We start from the raw sequence: 20042 nt of genomic DNA on the forward strand, positions 1-20042 counted from the left end.
CATTTCCTGATAACTGCACCGACAGTTGATCTTTTCTCTCCAAGTTGCTTTCCGATTCTCTTGTAGCCCATCCCAGCCTTGTGCAGATCAACAATCTTGTCCCTGATGTCCGTAGAAAGCTCTTTGGTCTTGCCCATGGTGGTGATGTTGGATGCTGGTTGTTTGGGTGTTGACAGGTGTCTTTTATACAGGTAACGAGGTGAGGCAGGTGTATTTGATGTAGATAATTGGTTGGGATTGGGGCTGTGTCTTAAAGAAAAGACTAACTGGCTTGTAGGAGCCAGAATACTTGCTGTTTGGTAGGGGGTCAAATACTTGTTTTTCCTCATCAGATGGTTATCAATTTTTATAAATTCATATGATGTGATTTTCTGGAATTTTCTTTGGGATTCCTTCTTTCACTGTTAAAATGTACATATGATTAAAATTATAGATCGTTGCATTCTTTGTAAGTGGGCAAACCTGCAAAATCAGCAAGGGGTCAAATACTTATTTCCCCCACTGTATATATATAAAAAACAGGATGATGTCACAGTGGCGTCTAATCGTCAAAGACATTTCTCATCTTTACTCTACACATGGCAAAAGAATCTTATTATTAAATAGGTTTCCAAATCAAACCAAATCTGTATATGGAGGGAAATTAAAGTACAAGACCACTAAACTCTCATAACCTCCTCATCTAACAGTCTGTTAGATAGTGTTTTTATGTATTTTCTGTAAAATGACTATGGCAACTTACATTTTCCTCCTCTCTCTCATTTCCACACAGCATGTAGATGTGCAAATATGGGTAGGTGTGCCTCCACTCGCTGTCTGTGTTTGTCATGGTTGTCACATCCTTGTTGGTTATTACAGTTACAGCATCAACAGTATGACCGGAGGTGCCATACACACACTCGTGGTTTTGTTATCTATTTACTGTCAGCCTGTTGGAGGTGATGTTGGAGATTTTAGATATGACTTTATCAATGTGGATCCTCTGTATTGAAAAAGATACAAGCTGACATGGAGGCAGGCACATTTACTCACAAGCATGTGCACACACAGACATCCACTACACACACACGCACACAAACTGAATGCATGTATTAAGTCTGATATTTTGCTAGTTGCAAAATCTGTAAGCATTTTCACATCTATAAGACAATTGTTGGCAGCCATAACAAAAAGGCATCATATTGTCGTAAACCACTGTGTGAGTCCTATTCTTATTTTTAGCTCAGTTTATCTTGATTTGTTTTACATTGAGCGTAAGGTACTTTATTATCTGTATTGAAAAGTGCTATATATATATATAAAGCTATTGATTGAAATTGAAGTGGATTGAATTGAAGGGGGACCCACTGTGTCAGACTTTGAAAACTCCTCCTCTGAGCTATAGAACTCTATTGTTGTCCAGAAACTATTAAAACCCATCAGTGAGCCTCACTGTTGCACCTGTGCCTTCATCACCATGAACATACACGCTGTGGTTTTGTGGGGTTGGTTTTTGCATGAGAATGGTTGACAATAAGAAAAATAAAGATTAACTCTAATCATAGTCTTTAATATATTTTATATGTTAAAGGATCATTTAGGATTTTTTAACATGGGGTGAGGTAGCAATGGTGCAGTGGATAATACACATGCCTTTAGTGTGGGAGACCCAGGTTTGATTCCCACTACAAATATTTACCAATGTGTCCCTGAGCAAGACACTTAAACCCTAGTTGCTCCAGAAGCCTGTGACCTCTGACATACTGTATAGCAATTGTAAGTTGCTTTGGATAAAAGCGTCAGCTGGTGAGTAAATTTTAACCTGGAACTTATTTTCACATATTTTGGTGACTAGTGCAATAGATGCTTCAGTCAGCAGTCGTGAACCTGCTGCAGTGGATTCAAAGTATTCCTTGGGTGAAATTGCACCCGCCAAAATGATGTCCATAAAAAGTGCTGCTTTTTGCCACTGACATCTCAGAGTGTTACACCAGGTGTCTGACATCATCATGGAAAGGATCCCTATGAGTAACTCCTGGTGACACCCTTTGTTTTCAACCAGAAACAGAAGTCTCGCTCAAGGACAATTCTCGCTCTAAAGTCTTGTGAGAGGCAAGCTGTTGCAAGAAATGCCTGTGGAGTCAGAGTTGGAGAAAGGAGTTTGTTGTGTAGGAGTAACATTAGGAAATAAAGTCTTGCTAGCAGTTCCTCTGTGTACACAACAAACTCCTCTCCCTCAAAGAACTAGTCCCCACAATAGTTTGAATTGAAGAAGCCTTTTGGACAAACTGTGAAATATCTTCAATTAAAACAAGTGTTTAAGGTGCAGCTGTAGCACGTGAACTACACTATGATCTGCTGACCAGTGGGTTTAGGAAAACTGTCATTAATCCAACTTAACTTGCACACTTTTAAATATCCTATACTATGACCCTATCTTTCCTCTGGTAGCCTGACCAAAATGTAGCAAAATTGGGTTCTATAGAGCCTTAGTGGCTCTCTTCACTTTACTTGAATAGGTATGTGGCTGGGGTGTTGTAGGACAATCTTAGAATGCCAACTACAGGAACTACTTCGCAGATATTTCAGGCCTCAGTATACTTCAAACAAACTAGTGTGCATGACATATCGTTTGACTATGTCTAATGGCAAATTTATGAAGAGAAATCTTGTCTCAACATTGTAGTCAAATGTGTGTTACATGATTTACAAATAAAAACAGGATTTGCAAATATGTATGATGATTTGTAAGATTTTCATTTATGGCCAGACACTCGGCTATCCACAAGCACTTTAATGCAACATGTGTTTGTGGACCAGAGACTGTGAAAAGAGTCAGACTCAGACTCTGCTAAGTGATCCAACAAGCACTTAATTTCAAGCATACAGAGGCCTTAAGCAGGCATCCTAGCACATCTGTTGTGGTAGACCAGATGTCCGGTTGGCCCACTTCCAGCAGCTTCCTGAGTTATGGATTTAGAATTCAGACTGGTCTTTAGTTATTCACTATTCAGTCGAGGTGTATGGACCTTAGTTGTTACTCTGTGAAGAGACTACAGAAAACAACGTCTTTCTCCCCTAATGAGTAGATGGAAATACCTGATGCCGTACTGGCACAAACATCTGTACATGCTACTGTTCTATTCTATCTATCTTATGATATCCTACTGTTAAACGTCTAGTATACACACCAAACGTCATGTGAAATTATGGCCAATTTATGCACATAGCTGTACATGAGGCCTGCATCACAATTCAAAGGATTTACACACATTTTCAATCCTTTTGCAGGTTGGTTCAGGGTGTCGTAGTAAAATGCAGCTGTTTCTGTCCGTTTAGGTTTAATTAACTCTGGAAGGCCAAATCATGATCAGGATTATTATTTCATATTAGGTTGTATATTGTTATATTGATATCTGAACTTCTACACAGAGTACCTGTAATGTCTGATAAAGGGATGGGTGGATGACATTACAGTTTAGCTTACTTACTTGATTTTTAGTATTTTGACTCAGGTAACATGCTTTTCCTTTAAATTTACAGATAAAGCATTGCAGAAGCAAATGATAGAGCTGGCCACTCCCTCTCTTCCTGTCTGCATCTTTTTTGTTGGACTTTCTGTCTGTACTGTTTATTGATATGTGTTTAGCTGTTCCTCCTTCTCTCTCTCTCTCTCTCTCTCTCTCTCTCTCTCTCTCTCTCTCTCTCTCTCTCTCTCAGTGACTTTCTGTCTTTTGTAACTCTGCTAATTTTTCTATCTCTCTTTTGTCCATGTCTCTCTGTCAGACGGCCCAGGGGGGCGGTCATCGCACCTTACTGTACGGTCACGCTGTCCTGCTGCGACACTCCTACAGTGGAATGGTCAGTGAGCGCGCGCATACACACACACACAAATCAACACACACCACAATAACAACTATAACCAAAAACTATAGGCTTGCCATTATTATTGAAGGAAGATTCTGCCTCTACAGAAATCAGTCCCATCAAATAGGATGATGTAGAACTACTTCACTCTAGTTGGGAGATGATGTAGTTTATCAGATGGATTGATCCAATGAATTGGGTTTCTCTCTGTAGTACCTGTGCTGTCTGTCCACCTCCCGCTCATCCACAGACAAACTGGCTTTTGATGTTGGACTACAGGAAGATACCACAGGTGGGACATTATCACATAGTTTTAATTGTGTTTGCTCTGTGTCTGCTGGTGTGTAAATAAATAACTGTTGGCAAAGGCATCACTAAATATGTCTATTTAGTCTATTTTTTTGCTAAAATCAAATTAAAGAGTTTGAACAAGCTGGTGGAAATGATAAAGACAGCGTGGTATACTGTAAAATGATTTAACCACAAAGCTAATAATGCAGATTGGGCCCAGGTTTGCATTAGCGTGATTACAGTGATTGAGTTGGCTTCATCCTGGTCCAGGTTGGTATCTGAAGCTGCCCCTTTTGGAATAAATCTCTGGACTGGACTTGCTGCTTCTCTGCAGTGGTTTTCACTTTAGAACAAAGTCAGAACAATAAGCCACTGCAAATGCACTGTTTGCTCTTGTTCTTGACCTGCTTCTGTAAAAATGATGCAAATTACAGTACAAGCAGAACAGCTGCAAAACAAATCTAGGCTAACAAAATGGTCCGCAGGCTGAGGTGATACACTAGGTAGTAATACAGGACTTGCTATGTGAGTCAAGGTCACGTTTCTGCTTTGTATGGAAGTTTTTATTGGGCTTTATAGAACAATCCACAAATGTGTACCACAATCCACACATTTTCCACTATCCACAAACATGTATGTTTACATTTATGTTGTGTAAAATAATCTCTGCAAAAAAAGTGAGTGATTTGTACATGTGAAATGGGTTTTGCACATTGTTTCTTGTCAATTTGTAGGCCACGTTCCATTTGTGACTATTTATTTGTCCAATGTGTACCGTTGAAATCTGTAGAAAAAATCCACAAATATGAGAGACAATTTACTAGCTACGCTGGCAGGTGGGGACATCCCCTCATGTGGGTTGATGGGATTACCACTACCTAGCATCATCTTCATCCATAGGAGACAACAAAACCTGTTTCAGATGTACAAATTGCTCCTTATTCTTGTGAATATGATTTTACACAACAAAAATTTAAATACATCAATAAATAAAATATACATACAATAAAAAATTTCAATATTGTGGAAAAGTTCATTTGAATTTCACTGAACCACACTGACAGACAAAAGGCTCAGGAAACCTTTGCAGGTGTTTGAGTAAATTAGCTGATTAGAGCTCTTCTCAGGACGACATTTCTGTATTATAAATTCCTTATTCTAAAATTCTATAATATTTTGAGATATGATCTAGATATTGAGAGATGTGATTTCCATGAACTGTAAGCTGATCAAGATTAAAACAAAAACAAAAGGCTTGAAATTTTTCACTTTATGTGTAATGAATCTGTAACAAGTTTCACTTTTTGAATTAAATTACGGAAAAACATTAACTTTTCCACAACATAAACATAACATTTTTTGAGACGCACCTGTACATGTTTGTGGATATTTGTAGAAAATTGTCCTCTGTGAGTTACAAATAATTAAGTCCAATTTAAACATCCATACTTTTCAGCTGATGTTTGCTTGGCGTGTGTGTTCTTATTTTGTGTGTGCATGTAGGCGAGGCATGCTGGTGGACCATCCATCCAGCATCGAAGCAGCGTTCAGAGGGAGAGAAGGTTAGAGTCGGAGACGATCTCATCCTGGTCAGCGTCTCCTCTGAAAGATATCTGGTCAGTAGCAGCTCTGTGTGGGATCATGTGTGAGGAGAGGGGGCTCAAATCTGCACTTTCACTTTGTTCCTTTATTTCTTTCCTTGTTATTTTCTTTCACTGTGTTATTCCTCTCTATAATAACAATATAACTCAGCTGCTGTGGCTCAGGAGGTAGAGCGGGTTGGCCGTTAATCGGAAGGTCGGCGGTTCAATCCCTGTCCCCCCCTGGTTGCGTGTCGAAGTGTCCTTGGGCAAGATACTGAACCCCGATTTGCCCCTGGCGGCTGTTCCGCCAGTGTATGAATGTGTGTGAATGTTAGTTTCCGTTTGAGCACTTAGGCTCAGTGTATGAATGTGTATGACTGGTGAATGCAGATGTACTGTAAAAGCGCTTTGAGTGGTCGAAAAGACTAGAAAGGCGCTATACAAGTACGGAGCATTTACATTTACATAACAAATGTTCAATAAATGTTTGATTTTATTCACTTGAATCATACATGAATTAGGACTTTTTCTTATTAAGATGTTTATTCTGTTGAGGAAAAAGGACTGCAAAAGGTTTTACTTAATTTTACTAAAGATATTTGTTGACAGTGATTTTATCATAAATATTTTGAATGTTCTGTCTCAGATTTGTGAAGTGATCCACTGTTTGGCCTCAGGTGTTGACCATAAAGAAAAGTTTAAACCACAATTAACCATCAGGTTTCTTCAACTTTCACTCAGGAGCAAAAATCAGCCTTTAAACTCAAAAGAAAAAACTATTTGATACTTGATTGTGATAATTATCAATATCGAAAGATATGAATATTTTTATCGTGATAAAATTTTTGGCCATATCGTCCAGCACTACTATGTACTGTATGTATATATCGATGCAGTTGGCCGCCCATCCTGAGTCTAGGTTCTGCTCAAGGTTTTGGGAATTGTTGAATATGTAGCATGACTACTTTTGATCTAATAAATTTATGAGAATTAATACCAAATTATTAATTTTAATATTCAGAAAATATTAATTCATAAATCTCTCGTGGGGCACCACCCCAGATTCCGTTCTCCCAGGGTCTCAGGATTCCCTGAGTTTGGCTAATAATTAGATAATTATTCAATTAGTTAACAATCGCTCAATTATCTTAAATCAGTCAGTTAGTCTCATATCGAAGGGGCAAATTCTCATGGCAGGGACTTGGAGATAGGCAATACACACACAATTCCATTGATTACGGTGAGATTTATTAACTAACTAAGTTGAATATGAATGCGGTTACATATACATCAATGAAATAACAATGGCTAAACAATGAGAATGTGGGTTCTATTGTGGGAGAATTTGATTCACACGGGCAGCTAATGAACGCAAGCTATGAGTTTAAGGACTAAAGATAATGGATTAACAGACTATTGAACATCACTGATCACAGAATGCAGGGTTTTGGTCTTACTGCATGTCGTTTCTCCCAGCTGGGTTGGTGTTAACGGCCTCACACTTTTCTTTAACTTTAATATGTCTAATCAAAAAAATCTATTTGCGCGTATTGTAATCAAATATCTTCCCACATTCAAACCTTAGTTGTCAAACGGTTGTACCGTTCTTAGTTTTAAGCACTTGATGAAAAGGAAAACAATTGTCAATAGTTAGACCTTAAAAGGTTAGCATTTCATAGGAATCACATCACATGAGAGGAACTTAACTAGCTTTCTGGATATATTGGCTGTTACACGTTCTTAGAGAATATAAGCAAGATACACGGATGGCATTAGATTATGGACAGGTAAATACAGAGTGACATTTATACATTAAACGGCATTTCAGACGATGGCATGTAATACTTATTTTGTCCACTTGGGTGAGCTCGGGTAACATGAGGATAGCTTTGATTCACCTAAAACAATCTCTTGCTCAGGAGCTGGGGTATTTAGTTATTTAACCTTAAATTTGAGCTTGAAAATTGCTCGAGTAGTATAGGATGACATTTCTTTATCATCATTTCTAAAGGAAGTGTCATAAAGTATTGGGAGCAAGGCATTGGTTACAACATAAAATGAATAAAGGTCAGGGATCCTTGCTGAAAATTAAAACACTGCAAAATTAACTTATTTAGATTCTTTTCAACAACAAATAACACCAACATGGTAACATAACTACTCAAATGGAGTGGAGAGACCTAGTCAAGTAACTAAAAGATTTAATTAAACCAGGTAATGCTTTGACTTTTGAGGACACAGTACTCTTTCTTTACACAAAGAAGTTCAGGGCTGTGCCTCTGGTGTCCTGGAGTTTCTCACGCCTGGGCGTAAAGAGGAGAATATCCTTTGATGTGAGATAGTTAAACAAAGAGGAAGGTCAGTTGCCATGGTTATGTGTGTGGGGGGCAGTTTAGGGTTTCCTGCCCTCTCTTACGAAGAGTTCCGCTAATCGCTGGTGAGTGTTTCTTTGTCATTTTAACAGTCAGGCACCGAGGCTTATCTCGGCTGCTGCCAAAGGTGGCCAGTTTTACGATCAACTGCCCAGAAATAGCACTTAGGGAAAGCAACCTTTCAACCCCCCTCCTTTGGGGTCTCTTCAAGCCATCTGTTGAGGGTGAGATAACCCCCTCCTTTTCTTTCTCCCAGGGAGAGAGAAAGAATTTGGAGTAGTCCAAAGTTATTTAATATAAAATGCACAAATCCACACTGTTTGTACACTACAGATATTACAATGAGTATGTCCCAGAGCTGTTCTAGATGAAAAGTACAATGAGATAACTTCTGTAATGAACTGGAGCTATTTAAATAAAATTGAATTGAACTACATTATATAATGAATGCCACAATTCTTAATATTACAAATGTAGTTTTGACATAGACACTATATACAAGTTCTCCTGATCATGGTACTATAGCAACCATCTAACGTTCTAAACATACTTATAAAATTAGCCACATTCTGCAACTTCAATCCATGTGTAGGCTTGATTTCATGATCTGCATCTTATCCAAATCTAGGGTCTCAGGACAGAGGGTGTAGTATGCTGTACAAACTGTAAAGCCCCTTGAGACAAATTTGTGAAATTGGACTATGTAATTAAAAATTGACATAGGCTAAGGACTGAAGACCAATAGCGTGGTCTGATGCATGGGAGCACTCTCGATGGTTATAGACCATGCCTGCCCTTCAGAATTGCTAAATACAGTACTACAGTTCTGGAACATGCAGGTAGGAATCATTGTGTTGGTGGTGTTGTGTATTTCAGTCTGGTGGTTTTCATTTGGCTCTTATGTCTCTCTTCCTGCAGCATCTGTCCTATGGAAATGGCAGTCTCCATGTAGATGCAGCGTTCCAGCAGACACTGTGGAGTGTGGCTCCCATCTGTTCTGGCAGTGAAGTAGCACAAGGTACACCTGTTTATGTTTCTTTGTGTCTCTCTTTTTTCCACCCATAACTCTTTCTTTCTTGCTTGGTGCTTATATTGTGCTTTGTGCTATCTTATCTTCACACTTCTGTGTTCACTAGTGTACATCAACAGCACAGCCAAAAAATAAAGCTGTTTCTTTCATCTTCATATTGAGTTTTGAGGGGGAGCAGGAGGAAAGAGGACACACAGTAGTCCAACGCAAGTTCCTCAAAGAGATGCAAATAACAGTAATGGTATGAGTTTTACTGCAAATACCAATACAAATGAATCAAAGTATCAAAAAAGACACCAATAATAATAATACTAATAATAATTATAATAGTAGCAGTAGGTGTCGAGTAGGAACATGGGGGGCAGTAAGTGGGTGGCTTGCATCTATAGATCCAGACTCTACAGCTCTGGAGCTAGGCAACACCTGCAGAACAAACAGAAGGAGAGGAGAGGGATGAGAGAGCACAAAACTACAGGAGAGGGAAGAAGTCGAGTTAGCAACATGTATTAATGGGATAAGAATGCATACAGATGGAGAGGAGGAGAGAGGAGCTCAGTGCATCATGGGAATTCTCTCAGCAGTCTAGTTGGTGTTTTCCTCTATTGCTTCCTGTTGTCCCGTTCTCTTGCATGTGCTGTCCTTTCTCTGTGGTGTCTGTTTGTGTGATGTTTTTGCCCCCCATCCCCATTTCTGCCCCCTGTCTGCCCAGTGACAAATTAATACATAATACAATATAATAAAGAAGACAAAGGAGTATATTTTCTCTTGTTAAAGCAAAATCTGGCACAACATGGAATCCCACTCCTCATACTGTACACCAGGCTGCTTAGCAGGATGGGTTAAAAAAATAAAAAGTGGAGATGGTATCTGCCTCGGCGGCACAGTGGTGCAGTGGTTAGCACTGTTCCCTCACAGCAGAAGGTCGTGGTTTCAAACCCCGGCTGCCCCGGCCTTTCTGTGTGGAGTTTGCATGTTCTCCCCGTGTCCGCGTGGGTTCTCTCTGGGTGCTCTGGCTTCCTCCCACCATCCAAAGACATGCAGGGTAGGTTAATTGGTGTCTCCAAAATTGTCCCTAGGTGTGAGTGGTTGTTTGTGTATGTGTTGCCCTGCGACCGGCGACCTGTCCAGGGTGTACCCCAGGGTTTCACCCAATGTAAGCTGGGATTAGCTCCAGCCCCCCGCGACCCTGTACGCAGGATAAGCGGTTGACGATGGATGATTCCACAGGAGGGGAGCATAATAGCTGAACGCTCTGGCTCCCATTCTACTTTTGGAGACTAGGAACCACAAGTAACCCTGCATTCTGGGAGAGCAGTGTTCTAGTGGGGTAATAAGGTACTATGAGCTGTTGAAGATGAGATGGTGCCTGACCATTAAAGGCTATGTAGGTAAGGAGAAGGATTTGAATTCTGGATTTTACAGGGAGCCAGTGCAGAGAAGCTAATACAGGAGAAAGATGATCTCTTTTCCTGGTCAGTACGTGTGCAGCAGCATTCTGGATCAGCTCGAGAGTCTTAAGGGACTTACTCAGGCAGCCTAGAAATTACAAATGTGTGGACTAGTTTTTCTGCATCATTTTAGCACAGCAATATTATCTAGGTGGAAAATAGTTGGTCCTTGAAATTTTTTTTATGTGGGAGTTAAAGGACATGTCCTGATCAAAGATAACTCTGAGGTTTGTCTTCCCTCCTTTTTTCTCTGTCATTCTCTCACCCATTTTCTCCCTTTCTGATCTTGTCTGCAGGTTACCTGATAGGAGGGGACGTCCTGCGCCTCCTTCACGGTCACATGGACGAGTGTCTAACTGTTCCATCTGGGGAGCATGGGGATGAGCAGAGGAGGTAATGTGTACTGATAGTTACAACTGGACTCATTTATGATAGTAAAACATGTCATCCCATCTAGTTGTATGTGTAGCTTTTATCTGACAGCTATAAGCCTAAATCAGCTAAATTGTGAAATTATACCATACTATTTTTTTTTCTTTTTTTAAAATTATTTATTTATTTTTTACAGTATGTTGACAGATGACTTCTGGTTTGAAAATGATTGAAAATCAGTAGCAGCAGATAACATAATCATAAAGCAAGTTTGACTTAGTCTTTGTCTCTTTGGACTACCTGCCTTCACAAAGTCTAACATCTGTGATCCTGGATGTGAACAGATGCCTTCCTAACATCCACATTCCTTTTTTTAGTCGAATGTAACATGAGGCTTCAAGAGAGATCTGACAAATCAAGTGTTCACCTTCCTTAAAAGTAATGCTAAGACTAATAAAAGCCTAGGATCACTTGTCTCAAGCATAGAAAATGAATGGATCTGGAACTTCAACACAATAGGCAGAGGTTAAGGCGGTGGAGAGAGCTGCGGCAGCAAACAGTGTTGGCAAGAGGGAAAAGCTATATGCACAGGATTGAATTTTACTAGTCACGTGGAAGCCAATGATGCTGATTCTGCTTTTTCATTATGTGTGATGGATAGTAGACATGAGACAGAGCCCCATGTCTACAGCTTATGAACATGACAGTATGATTGCGTTGGTAGTTACTTCTGGTAGTTACTAGAAGTAGGTACTTACATGACACCACTTAGTTGAAGGAAGCACAGCAGTGGTGTTTGTGGTGTCTGTAAGACATATACTGTAACTATTAGATAAAAGCTAGATAAAATATTTCAGCTTCAATATTCAAAAATTTTTTCTTGTAGAGTTTTATATAAATGTCAAAGTCACAATGCACAAAGTTTTACCTTCGGCATGTTCGTGTACTTGACTTGACTTGACTTCAACTTGACGTAGTGGACGGACATTATTCAACTTCTTTTATAAGGATAGGCTGCAGTAAGAGAAAGTAGCAACTCCCACTACAGACGGAGTACTCTGCTGTGACTGAGACAGGGAGGACAATGAATAATTATAGTTTTAAAATGTTCCCAAAGGGGACAGCCATGTTGTTAAACAATGCTGGTGAGAGTGACTGTGTTCGCCTCCTGACTGTCCACTGAGGTTTGTGACTGAGTCATTCAGGTGGCATATCTAGGTGTACTGTGCATCAAAAGCAACTGGATTTGCTGTGGAAGAAGTGGAATGGAATGCACAATGTTATGTAGGGAAAGTGGATATGTAAATAGTTTGAAGGTCTGACTGTTAAATCTTTACACGCAGGACAGTGCACTATGAGGGGGGAGCAGTGTCCAGTCATGCCAGGTCCCTGTGGAGACTTGAGACACTTCGGGTCGTGTAAGTGCAATATACGCGACACGTACTCTGCACACATACAACAGACAAGTCGATTCACATGTATATATCAGCACACATGCACTTCCACACAGTCTGAGGATTACTCATAGTGTAAAGAGCCTAGCATGGATTGGTAGCACTTACTGTACTGCGGGTAACAGAGTGGTATATGTTAAAAATACTACAACTTTTACTGAGTGTGTGAGTTGCTAAGTAACAGCAGTATCAGTTTGAGACATGGTTTCCAGGTTGGTAACCAAGTTGACTGAATGGTTGCCATATTCTTCTAACCAGCATGTCACCATCACTGATTAGGCAAGATGCAACTAACAATGATACACTGAAGTTTTCAGTGTATTTCAGTATACTATTTACATATTAAGCCTCCACGAGAATGCTGTACATTAAAGGTGGCAAAACTTGTCCAGTTTAGGTAGATATGCTTGCATGTTGACTAATATGGCTGCAGCACAGAGGCACAACAAACGAAGAAGTCAGGTCACCAAAATAAAAAATTAAACTGAAATCTTTTGTTATACATACTAAAATTATGGCTCTTATTTGAGAATTTATCCACCCCAATTGCAGAGAGAACTAGCCCTTTAATTCCCCAGTTTCAGAAGTATATTTTGTCTGAACTGCTCACACTTTAAATTGCATTCTTTTACCATTTGAATTGTTATTTCATTTCTCTCTGTATATAAATAAAGAAATAGGATACAAGGTGGTACTAAGGGAGCTTTAGAGCTGTTTCTAGGTATTTGTTAGCAGTGCCATGTTTGACATTTCCCCCGTGTCTTTATGCTAAGCTAGGCTAACCATATCTTGACTGAGTGGAAATTTAGGAAAAAAGTAGATTTCCCGATTTGTTTTATTTGCACTGGTTTGGGGATACTCATTTCTAACCCAATACAACGGAGTGTTATGCCCGGCCTGGGAAACCTGAGTGGAGCGTGAAACATGACTTTTCTCTTTCCCCACTCCCAAGGATGACCAGTGCCACAGCTGATGCAGTCCAAACTGAATTAATTTATTCATTAATTAGGGTAAAACATAAACGTAGGGAGAGCAGGTCCAAAACAACAAACAAAATCTAATTGAATTTTACCCACTAGCTTACCTAACCAAACAAAAGAAAATACACGCAGCATACCTGTAAACAGGACAAAAGGGAGTGAAACAGAAAAGGCTTCTTCCCCCCTATGGATTATCAGGACTTCTGTCTTTTCCTAAAAACAGTTCTTCTTGACAGTCCGCAGAACACACTAACAGCCTTTATTGGAGCACTTGGGGTAGAAGTGTAGACTTTTTTTTATTGATAGTTATCCTCAGATTTTGAGTAAATACAGGTTAAATGCTGATCTGAAATTACTAACCTTCAATTTTCAAAGTGATTATATCTTCTATGTACCTAGATTTCAGTTTTCTGACTTTTCTAACATTTGGCTGTTCATCATGTCGGGACCTGTTTCATTTAAGTGTCCTAGTCAGCCTTGACAGTTAGCAAGTGTAGGGAATGGCCTTGGAACTGACCTTCCTAAACAGAATCCAGCTAATATGAGTGATATCAATTGTACCTGTGTGTAATTACAATATCCACCCTAAGAACCCACTGACTGAAATGAAAAATAAGGGAGGCAGGGGGAGACACACACACACACACACACACATCTTGGGGAAACATCTTAACCAAGCTGAAATGAAGCTTTTCTGTGACCTGACTGCACAGGACCGTGTGCTGGAGTAAATGTGTATGACCCTTCAGGCTTCTAATTTAGCTCCTGCAACATATTTTATATTTATCATTTTAAATGCATTATTTATCTTTGGCCACTGCAGGCAGCAGACCGAGCTGTACACACAACATTGACCTAGCCTATTATCACCAAAAAGTTGTTATGGCTAACATCCAGGGCCCCTGGGCATACAGTAAATGAGCTGTGTTTTGTGTATGTATTTTTGTTGCCATTAATTATCCATCAGGTCATTTACCAACAGAACTCCTATTCTTTATCACTACCCTGCCCCAGCTTTGCTACGCAAATGCATTTAGAAACCTAAACAGAATTAATAAAGGTGTTCAAATTACATTTTGGCAATAGGGCCCTTCTGTAAAGCTGATGATACACGGGGCAACTTTTTGAGCAATGTTGCTGGGCAATCTTGCTGGTGGAAAGTCCAACTATGTTTTGAACGGATAGCGGCGGTGCAGGGAGGGTGGCGGAGTGGCGGGAGAAGGGGATAACGGTAGTAATCGTTACTCATTACCACTGACAGCAACATTGCCCTAAAAGTTGCTCCATGTATCATCAGCTTAAGATGAGGTAAAATTGCCACTTAAAATTTGCCACCAGCTCAACCCGCCTCGACTCGGCCCACCATCCTCCATTTTCCATTGCAGATAGTACCCAGAGAGAGTACCCCTCCATGTAGCTGGTCGTCATAGCAACACAACACACAACTGCCGTGACATAATTTTCAATGCTACACACACATCAGCGATCCACACAGCTTTCTCTTTTTTAAGTTAAAGCGTTTCAACATTGCTCAGAATGTAAAGACAGATAAGTGGTATGAAAACCTTCCAGCTGTGTTTTCCTCTGCCGTTGTTGCTTCAGCGGTCTGTGTGACGGCGGGATCAGAAGGCTCTGTGAGCGGGCGGCTGGCTGGCCTCGCACGCTCCTCCCGCTCCTCCCGCAGGCTTCCCCCGCAGCCACTTGCTGAGCTCCTCAACTCCGAAAATATTCAAGCATATTTTTGTTCCGCCATCACTTCTCGTAAAACTGTCAATATTTGAAATCTACACAGCTGATTTGTCACCTCAAAACTTCTCAGAAGGAGACTTAGTGATGAATAAATTCCATACGGAAACTGTAACTTGGAACCTCGACGGAGGTGATACGGACAAAAGTACCTGGTAGCAGGTACAAGTACAACTTTTCCACAATCGAAAACCAATAAAAGGCGAGGCAAGTCGAGCTGGTACTATGCAGTGGAAATAAGGCTTAAAGTCACTTATCATTTCAGTTAGGATTGGACTTAATCCTGCCTAGTTTGTATATTTTGTTTTTTTTATTGTTCATGTTGTGTGTGGTTGGTATTCATGTCTCTGACTGTGTTTTGTCAAGGTGGAGTGGGAGTCATATTCGCTGGGGTCAGCCGTTCCGACTGAGACATGTGACGACAGGGAAGTATCTTAGTCTCATAGAAGACAAATCACTGCTGCTGATGGACAAAGAGAAAGCTGATGTCAAGTCTACAGCCTTCTGCTTCAGGTCTTCCAAGGTACAGAGGCAACAACATCCACAACACTATTTGTAATGTGTTCATATTCTGTATACTTAATGTACTTTTTGACCTCTCTTTCCTGTATTACTTGGTTTTGTAAAGTCCGTGACTTGAAAGGATCTGACAAACAAAATGCATCATTATTATTATCTGGGAAGGCCATAATGAAATGAAAATTTCTGACTTTGCTCACATGTCCGAGTAGATTATCCTGGTACATACTTCACAAGGTCAAGTGCAATCAAACATCATTTTTCATAAAAGGTTGCAAGGAGTTATAGTGTTAACATCAGTCATCATCTAAATATGCCAAAATAACAAGACCGGAAGATCAGAACTATTAACATTAAACCAATAAAGTAAAAACAAAACAGGCTTAAACAAAGTTAAAATGGCCATAGTTTAAACTTAGACATTAGACTTACACATTTTCACCTCACTTTTGCTGCCAGTGGTTTATACATTAATGGCTGTGTGATGTGTTATTTTGAGGGGACAGCAAATTTACACTGTTATACAGGGCCGTACAGAGACCTTTGGAAGGGCAGGTGCTCAAAGCATAAAAGGGACACATGGAACAAGGATTTAAATAGGGCTGTTCTCAAAATATCAATACAGAAATATATTGTTATGTATTCCTTGATTATATGCGTATACAGATGCTTCTGTATCGATACATCAACAAATGCTGTGACAGTTTTGAAAAAGAAACACAGGAAATACCCAGATCTAGCTTTAAAACATGGTGGGCTGACATAACTTACAGGGAACAGTTGCTGTTGAGGGGTTGCTGGTGATGCTGCTGCTGTTGTTGCTGCTGATACTACTGGAGGTGATCTGTGACTAGATTTATTATAACAAACAAAGGATATATATTAGATAATTAAACAAATATGTGACCATGACAAGATGCAAATATTGCTGACAGTATTTGGGACTGGTTCACTATGTCTGACCTGCTGTAGTGCTGCAGCTGCTGCCAAGGCTGGCTGCTATGAGAAAATAAGAGGGAGACACTCCCAGAGACTGCTGTGTGTGTGTGTGTGTGTGTGTGCGTGTATAGGCAATATTGTGATAATGATTTTATATATTGCATTTTGAATCTGAGATATATTTGGATTTTGATTGACTATATGTATAATCATAAATCTAAAAAGATGTGTTGATTCTGTTGGCCCATAATAACCATGACAGAGCAGCATTTACCTTCACATTAACATTGCATACCTTTGCCTGAAATCTATATAGGGCCATTTCTTCTTCACTCTTTACCTTGATGTCAGGAATATTATTTATTTTATACTGACACTGACATTATTACATGTATTTCCAGTTATTTAGATCATACAATAGGTTTGCTATTAAATCTAATTCTAATTCAAATACTGTTCTGATTTAAATGATTGTTTTAAAAAGGGCTGATAAGTAGGCTATAATTCACAGGAATAAGTAATAAACCTGTTTTACCAATGTGATAATTATTTTAAGGTACACTACGTTTTTTATTAAGCTACTGTAATAATCCTAGTTCAAGTGAAAGGTTTTTAGTCAAATTACATAAAAAATACAATACCTCACGATGCCCGTGAAACTTTTCTGCCTCAAACAGCAAGAACGAAGTGAACAGAGCACCTTAGTTTATCTGTGTGCAGAATCAACGTTAGCTGTCGGTGCAGTGTTAGTCGGCAGCTAAAGTTACTTCTACAGGCGGGCCTTCACAAAAGGACCTTTACAAATTTTAAAATTAATTAATTAATTAAATTTGTTATTGACAAAAGGGCACTTGGGCATCAAAGGGCAAAAGGGCAGGTGCTCAAGCACCCATTGCACCCCTCTCTGCACGTGCATGCTGTTATACAAGCTGTATACTCACTACTTTACACTGTAGCAAAGTGTCATTACTTCAGTGTTGTCACATGAAAAATTCTAATCAAATATTTACTAAAGTGTAAGTGGTGTACTCACTTGTGTTCTCCTTTTCTCTCTCCTTCAGGAAAAGTTGGACCCCGGTGTGAAGAAGGAGGTGGATGGGATGGGTGTTCCTGACATTAAGTATGGCGACTCTGTGTGTTACATCCAACATGTTGACACCTGCCTGTGGCTTACATACCAGGCTGTCGATGCTAAGTGTGCACGCATGGGTGGAGTGCAGAGAAAGGTACCTTACTTCTTTAAGCCAAACTGCACCTTTTACAACTTTGTGTCTCCCCTGTCTCCTTTCTTGTGACTGCTGTCCATGTTGGGGTTGCTTCATCTTATGACCCCTTCGTAACATTAGCGTAAACTTCAGGTCCATGCGTGCGACAAGACACTAAGAAGCTTTGAAGGTTTTTCCAATACTTCTTATATGGTAAAGAATTAACACTGGAAATAAAGAAGACTTATGAATGGAGGTAATGTCAGGAAGTTAAGGGAGGAAGATGTACGTAGTGTCTACCATTGTATTATTGCAAAATGTGAAATTTTGACAGACTTTTGACAGACAAACAAAAGAAAAAACAGCTTTGATGATTACATTTCTTCTGCTGTAAGCCACTCTCTTAAGCCAAAATTAAAACAACAGTCAGAAAACAGCCAGTATGACTGTAAATTTAAATCTTGATATTGTGGTAGATTGACACAATGGGAACTAATTTCCTATTTGACATCGACCACAGGGGTCCTGGATACTCGCTCCGTCACTGCTCCACTTTTTGACCTAAGACAGCTCAGATTTTACATAATAGTCTAGCAAGAGACTATTCCTTCCTACTGTGTTTTGGAAATGTTTGATAAAATATAATTAATTCAGTGGGATCTTGGGATTACATGTCGGTGTTTTCAAAAGCTCACTTCTTCTTTCAGGCCATCATGCACCATGAGGGTCACATGGATGATGGGCTGACACTGTCTCGGTCACAACATGAGGAGAGTCGCACTGCCAGAGTCATCCGCAGTACGGTCTTTCTGTTCAACCTCTTCATCAGGTGGATTACTACATACACACACACACACACACACACACACACACACACACACACACAGATATGTAATACACATACATAACTGAGAAAGCAGTAGGTTCCACAGAAAAGTATGGTAATAAGACACCAGTAAAGGACGCGGCTGCACTGTGTGTCAGGTTTGATTTAACACCAGCAGCAGCATAATCTGCAAAGTTAAAGTGACATCCTGTGATTAAAAGGGGTTTATTGCAGCAAATACTGTAGTAATGCAGTTCTGAAAAAAAGTTCTCCGCAATTAATCCAAGCAGCTGTAAGAAATTCAACTGAGAACAAGATGATTCTTGATTCTTGAAACCTCAAGGAAATATAGAGATACTAACCCACCAAAACAAAACCAAACAAAATCAATCAATCAAAATTTATTTATAGAGCACTTTAAAAATCCAAAGTGGACACAAAGTGCTGTACAGTAAAACAATAAAGGAATACATAAAAGACACAAAATACAAAGCTCACACAACCCATAAAATACAAATAAAAACAATAACAACCATACAATAAAACAATAAAATCAATACAACCATAACAAGAAATGTCAATTTCAGTTATCAAAGGCCAGGGAAAAGAGGTGGGTGGGAGACTTAAAAAAAGACAGTGAAGATGCCTGTCTAATGTGCAGAGGTAGATCGTTCCACAGTTTAGGAACTGCTGCAGCAAAAGCACATCGTCCTTTAATTTGAGAAGTGTTTCCGTTAGTCTACATGTGGCAGGATTCTGCAGAGTGGGAAGAACACTACACCACGTACCATTTGTAAAGCAACAAGCAGCTGTATTCCAGTGTAAAGTCAACAGCCACTTCCGGTGTGTGTAGCAAGCACACAGTTTAGCCCGGTCTCCATGCAGGACAATATTGTTGATCGTCCAGCCATGGCAGATGTGAAAAAACAGAAATCAACAGCATTTCTTACATGACATCATGTAGCAAACAAAGAACTCCCTGTCCCAAACTCCCACTAAAACTCTCACAAAAAAAGGTCACCTTTTGTCCATAATAAACAGCACCATATAATGAGCAATAAAACATGAAATGGACTTTGTCTTTAATTTCATCTAAATCACATAACAAATAAAGCCTTTCCCCTTCAGGAAAGTCATTAGACCTCTCTGTTTCGATCTATGACCTTTGATTAAGTTTGGCTTTGCTTAAGGCCCTACTCTATTGTTAGTTTTTTTATGAGGCAATATGTTTGTGATTTAGTTTTAAACCCTCTTTTCTAATATATGAGGAACTGGTTTTGCTGAGTGTCACTAATATTGCACTGCAGCCTGTTTTGAAAAGAAAAGAATAAAATGATTGACACATTTACTCCAGTAGTCCGGAGATGTTTTGCAAAAGATTTCTCTAGTGACATGTTCATGTCAGAGGACTCAGTCGCATGTAGTCACTCT

At 39.6% G+C, this 20042-nt stretch overlaps 1 protein-coding gene across 1 annotated transcript in view; it reads left to right on the forward strand.

Annotated features, from left to right (window-relative positions):
- ryr2a (ryanodine receptor 2a (cardiac)) overlaps positions 1-20042 on the forward strand; it is a 195588-nt gene that overhangs the window by 49504 nt on the left and 126042 nt on the right. Inside the window, exons 4-12 of the mRNA XM_046068849.1 lie at positions 3766-3840; positions 4060-4138; positions 5641-5753; positions 9011-9110; positions 10867-10963; positions 12286-12360; positions 15489-15645; positions 17642-17806; positions 18493-18614. Of these exons, the coding sequence (XP_045924805.1) occupies positions 3766-3840; positions 4060-4138; positions 5641-5753; positions 9011-9110; positions 10867-10963; positions 12286-12360; positions 15489-15645; positions 17642-17806; positions 18493-18614 (983 nt within the window). The remainder of the gene's footprint in view (positions 1-3765; positions 3841-4059; positions 4139-5640; positions 5754-9010; positions 9111-10866; positions 10964-12285; positions 12361-15488; positions 15646-17641; positions 17807-18492; positions 18615-20042) is intronic.

This window comes from Micropterus dolomieu, linkage group LG14 (assembly GCF_021292245.1).
Source record: "Micropterus dolomieu isolate WLL.071019.BEF.003 ecotype Adirondacks linkage group LG14, ASM2129224v1, whole genome shotgun sequence".
NCBI lineage: Eukaryota > Metazoa > Chordata > Actinopteri > Centrarchiformes > Centrarchidae > Micropterus > Micropterus dolomieu.